This window comes from Octopus bimaculoides, chromosome 3, assembly GCF_001194135.2.
Source record: "Octopus bimaculoides isolate UCB-OBI-ISO-001 chromosome 3, ASM119413v2, whole genome shotgun sequence".
NCBI classification, from domain to species: domain Eukaryota; kingdom Metazoa; phylum Mollusca; class Cephalopoda; order Octopoda; family Octopodidae; genus Octopus; species Octopus bimaculoides.
The window spans coordinates 123,361,072-123,367,157 of NC_068983.1; the positions used below are offsets into that span (position 1 = coordinate 123,361,072).

General features: G+C 36.0%; 1 protein-coding gene across 1 annotated transcript in view; it reads right to left on the minus strand.

The window, feature by feature from the left end:
• Nucleotides 1-1,469: 1,469 nt before the first annotated feature.
• LOC106881712 (DNA mismatch repair protein Msh3) overlaps nucleotides 1,470-6,086 on the minus strand; it is a 50,968-nt gene continuing 46,351 nt past the window's right edge. The window contains exons 18-21 of the mRNA XM_014932188.2: nucleotides 5,796-5,982; nucleotides 4,275-4,401; nucleotides 3,541-3,706; nucleotides 1,470-1,804 (exon numbers count right to left, since the gene is read on the minus strand). Of these exons, the coding sequence (XP_014787674.1) occupies nucleotides 1,717-1,804; nucleotides 3,541-3,706; nucleotides 4,275-4,401; nucleotides 5,796-5,982 (568 nt within the window). The 3' untranslated portion in view covers nucleotides 1,470-1,716. The remainder of the gene's footprint in view (nucleotides 1,805-3,540; nucleotides 3,707-4,274; nucleotides 4,402-5,795; nucleotides 5,983-6,086) is intronic.

Consider the following 6,086-nt stretch of genomic DNA (forward strand, 5'->3'; position numbering starts at 1 on the left):
ACATACATACATGTATGTATATATATAATATATAGTCTTCTACTATATCATAGGGATAACAAAAGCTTTGTGAGTCGATTTAGTAGATGGAAACTGAAAACCATACATATGTACTATACAATTAGGCCACTACACAGTATACACACATGGCCGATGACAGTACCGCCTGACTGGCCTTCGTGCGGGTGACACGTAAAAGCACCCACTACACTCTCTGAGTGGTTGGCGTTAGGAAGGGTATCCAGCTGTAGAAACTCTGCCAAATTAGATTGGAGCCTGGTGTTACCATCCGGTTTCAGCAGTCCTCAGTCAAATCGTTCAACCCATGCTAGCATGGAAAGCGGACGTTAAACGATGATGATGATGATATACATACATACATGTATGTATATATATAATATATAGTCTTCTACTATATCATAGGGATAACAAAAGCTTTGTGAGTCGATTTAGTAGATGGAAACTGAAAACCATACATATGTACTATACAATTAGGCCACTACACAGTATACACACATGGCCGATGACAGTACCGCCTGATTTGCACTCGTGCCAGTGGGACGTTAGAAGCACATCCAAGCATGATCATTGCCAGGGCCATGTATTGGTTCCTGTGCCGGTGGAACATAAAAAACACCATTCGAGTATGATCGTTGCCAGCATCACCCTACCGGCACATGAAAAACATTTGAGCATGTTAGTTGCCAGTGTTGCAGGACTGTCTCTTGTGCAGGTAGCACATAAAAAACACCTTTTGAGTTTGGTCATTGCCAGAATTGCCTGACTGGCCCTTGTGCTGGTGGGGCGTAAAAACACCTACTATATTCTCAGAGTGGTTGGCGTTAGGAAGGTCATCCAGCTGTAGAAACTTTGCCAGATCAGATTGAGCCTGGTGGAGCCTTCTGGCTCACCAGTCCTCAGTCAAACCGTCCAACCCATGCCAGCATAGAAAGTAGACGTTAAATGACGATGATGATGGTGAGATACTATAGATATATTTTCTCGATAAACTTTCCTCATGGTGAACTTTCTTCACACTGAATTGATAGTGGTGAACTTACCTGTAACCACTAGAAAGAGCCTACAAGTCTCGCTCATATATCACTTGAATGTTTTTATATAATGAAAGAAAAGTTTGAAAAAAAACAAACACCAACACAAGAGATGGTCATGGTTGGAACACATTTGACTATTACTGACAAAACCAGTGGTTCTCATAAATGGATGAAGTTGTGAGGATTGAAAAAGGAGTGGACAAATTACCATGTTTATTAAAATTGAGATAGTTTTAAAACTTGTCAAACAGCATGGTGAAAAAGAATTATACAGATAGAAACTCTTCTCATTAACAAAGGATGGTGGTGGTGGGGAAACATTTTAAAGTAATATTTGAAGTGGAGACTCATAATTTGTCAGTTTGGGAACCACTGAGCTGGAGAGCATTGCTGAGCAACAAATGAACAAATGAGTAAAAGGCAATATACAGGTTTTATTTTTCATTAAGATTACACTCAGCCACCATAAGAACAAGAACATGATGAAATGAGTGTGCGTGTGTCTGTGTACATATATGTGTATATAACATATTCAATAACATATTTTTCTAATCCATGCTAACATGGAAAATGGATATAAAATTGAATGATATATATATACATAAACACACACACAGACTTACACATATATGAACTGAAAAAAGTTGTCAATAGATGGCTGTCATAAAGATGGAATCATATCTGAGAGTAGTTTGCTAAGATTTTCTGGAGGGCACTTCATGATGGTCAAAAAGTCAGATTTGAGTTCTCTGAAAATATTTTAAAAAATGTATCAGAATTTAGTTCAGTAAATATATTTCATATAAACAGAATAACAACAAGAAAACAACAAGCTAAAAGAGAGACTCTAACTAGACTTGACACATATTGGTATTGGGTGGAATTCTGGTTTAAGCACCCCCAATTAATCACTCATAATTTTTTTTTTTTTCAAATTTTCAGAAAATTTTTGTGATTTTGTGTTCTACACACAGGAATTCATACGATTATGCAAAAAACGAAAAGAAAATGGTTTTGTGTGTGATTTAGCTGTTATTGTAACTTTTGACATTTTCAAGAAAATAAAGTATTTTCGAGAATTTTATAAATATGCGACACAAAATATATAATACTGCAGCTATAGCACGATTTTACTGAGTTTTGTTAGATTAGGTCTCTACAAAACTGGGTCAAACTTCCATACTGAGTTGTGTAACGACTCTTAAAATTGTTTTTTGCATAATCGTATGAATTCTTGTGCATTGAACAAAAATTTGTAAAAAATCAAAATAGTTACAAGGGGTTAAGGTTTTATTTTATTTTATTTTTTTTACCTCCATAGTCAACAGCAGCAGAGATGATAAGGTGTTTTTGACAAATTTAGATATGTGCATACTGATGAACTAACAATCTTTATGGATGGATGTTTTTATTAATCACTTAAACCCTTTCGTGGTCTTTTCTTCTTATGACATACCACTCATGTTTCAATTATTTTTGCAAATAATGAAGAATTTAAGTGCATTTAATAAACTAACTTTTACATTTTTTTTTCTATCAAGCTGGTCTTTGCAACGTAACTCATGAAAAGGTTCTGACATAAGATGATGATAGCATGTTTAATTATGAATACTTCAAAACAGGCAGTTTTGTTTCATAGGACCAGAGATAGTATTTGGTAGTATCAAAATGAGGTAGCTTTTAGGTGGTCACTTGACATGCTGGAAATAACAACCAAATCACACACTACTGTCTAAGAAAAAATGGTCACATTGAAAAAATCTGTTAGTCTGGTATATCTTTGAGGTGTAATCAGTGAAGTAGGCTGTTGTTAAAAATTGATCAAATTATTAGGCTTAATTGTTGTGTTTTAGTTACATCTTTCCTCATCATCATTATGACAAATATTCCCAGCACCATCACTATTAGTATAGTTTTAACATCTGCAGGTGTGCTGCTTAGCATGAAGTCAGCTCTGTTTGAGCAGGCCATCTTAAAAAAAGGCAGGATACATTGGATAATGTTGAGGATGTTGAAAACAAAATAAAAAAAAAAGGACTAGATTATTACACCAGGAACACATTTATAGTGCATAGTACTAACAAGAAATAAAACACAAATGAATATAAAATAGGTCACATGTGTTTTGACTGTGCTGACTCTTCCAAGATATAATTATGTCAGTTTCAACATCTCAGATCTAGTTATTACTGAACAAATACAACTGAAATGAAGGAAGTTGTTTTCAATGTAAACACTTTAAAATGAGGATTTCAGAAATGAACCATCAGTATTCTGGTCTATAAGAAATGTTTTATGCATAACAAATGTGTGTAATAATCTAAGACAAGTTTAATAACAGACAAACATGTAATAATATAAACACAGGTATTGACAGATACACATGTACTAATATAAGACATAAGATTGTAATAACACAACATAAGAATAAATAACAGATATATATGTAATGATATATGACATATATCAGTAACATAAGACATACCTATTTTTATTCAAGGAGTTCTCCAATTGATGTGATTTTTTTCTTGCCTTTTCTAATATTTCAGGTGGAATGTGGGCAAGACGTGCAACATTTAATCCATAACTGTGAGCAGCCATTCCTCTGACAAGCTGGTAGAGGAATGTTACAGCATCTGAGGCATCATATTCTACCAAAATACCAACATCATTCATGTATACTTGACAGTTATTAAATTGCATTTTTAATCATAAAGAGAAAATATTTTTAACAACTTTGTAATTGTATTTCCCATTTCATTTATTTAACTTCATATTGTCATTATTTTATCATTTCTTTGGTTTCTCTAGTATGTTGTAGGTCAGGTGTGGTTATGAGTGGGGCTGTGTAGTTAAGAATGGGGTATAGAGATGGCTGTGTTAAGAATATCGTGTTTTGATATGAGTAAGTAGATAAGGATGGGGATTAGAGTTGGAGGTGGGGTTGTAAATGGGAAATAGTCATGGTTGTTTAGGGAAAAGGCTGTGGGTGAAAAAACTCACAAATCAATAAATTGACAGCATGACCCACCCAAAGTAAAACATATCACTTTTCTCTTTCTCTCTCTCACACACACACACGTACTTGCATACACCCTTGTGAACACACTATGTTTACAACTATGTCTCTGATATTGATTAATGCAAGTGTTCATGATCCCAGTTATACATATAAAAGATGGCAGAAAAATGGATAGTTGTTATGCAATTAGTACTGACCTTCATTTTCACTTGATTTTGAGTGGACAAGGAAAGACATGTGATAGTTGTGAACAAAATCAGGATACATATCTCCAAACTGTCCTAGTAACTGGTAATGAGTGACAAACAGAGTGATACACTTTACCTAACAATGAAAAAGATGGATGCATGATAATACATATAAAATAATTTAAAAACACATATACATACACATATATATGGAACCCTGTAAGCAACCAGCTACAGGTAAATAATGAAATGCATTATAATTGAACTAAGTGAAACCAAGTTTATCGAGTGTCAGACATTTTGAAAAGTCACCTGACGAGACATGTCTGCACTGAAGAATGCAGCACAACCAGATGTGGGTTAATAAAGTATCTTGCGAATTCCATTTTCTCTTACTCATTTGTTATATTTTTACACACACACACACCAATCCTCTATGTTGATGACCTTGTTCTTATAGCAGAATCACAACCAGAACTAGAGAATTTCAGACAAGGAATCTAGGTCTAGATCAAAGGGCCTTAGAGTTAATCTAGCAAAAACCAAAATCTTAGTAAGTAGGAGAGCAGACAAATCACAAATCCCTTCAGGTAGATGGTCCTGCTAGATCTGTAGAAAAGGCATAGGTAGAAACTCCATAAGATGTACCCGGTGTAAGTTAAGGGCACATAAGAGGTGCAGCAATATCAGAGGAAGGTTAACAGGGAAAATAGTTTTTGTGTATGGAAGGTGCACAGGTACCCTAAAAATGTACTGAAAATAGACTCCATCAAATGCCAGGCAGGGAAACTAGTAGTTGATAGCTTCCATTACCTAGGTAACCAAGTCAGTAGCTGGGGTGGATGCTCCAAGAGTGTAGCTACTAGAATAAGAAAAGGCTGGGCAAAGTTCAGAGAGCTCCTATCTCTGATGGTAATAAAGGGCTTCTTTCTCAGAGTGAAAGGCAAACTGTATGATGCCTGTGTGTGAACAGCTATGCTACATGGCAGTGAAACATGGGCTGTGACCACCGAGGATATGTGTAGGCTTGTAAGAAATGAAGCTAGTATGCTTTGCTGGATGTGTAATGTCAGTGTGCATGCATGACAGAGTGTAAGCATCTTGAGAGAAAAGTTGGGCATAAGAGGCATCAGATGTAGTGTGCAAAAGAGATGACTGTGCTGGTATGGTCATGTGATGCATATGGACAAAGACAGCTGTGTGAAGAAATGACGCACTCTAACGGTGAAGGGAACCTGTGGAAGAGGTAGAGCCAGGAAGACATGGGACAAGGTGGTGAAGCATGATCTTCGAATGTTAGGCCTCACAGAGGCAATGACAAGTAACTAAGACCTTTGGTGATATGCCATGCTTGAGAAGAGCTGTCAAGCCAAGTGAGATCATAGTTGTAGTCAGTGCCAGTGTCGCGTAACTGGCACATAAAAAGAACCCTTTGAATGTTGGGTGAAATGCTGCCAAGCCAAGTGAAATTGTAGAGGAAAAAGAGAAGGAAGAAGTAAACAACTGGAATCAGATAAGAACAGTTCTTACATCTTCGGTAAAATAACGAAGAGTAGCATTAGCAATAGCAAGACCATCGTGTGTGCTGGTGCCACGTCCAAGTTCATCCAGGATCACAAGAGATCGATTTGTAGCGGAATTCATTATTTCTGATGCTTCTTGTAGCTCCACCATAAATGTACTGCGGCCTCTGTAGATATCATCAGCAGCACCCATCCTAATATAATAATGGAAGACAATATTACTTAAAACATTAAGCAATTCTTCCCAACACCAACAAATACACACACACACATATACATATATATATATATATATATA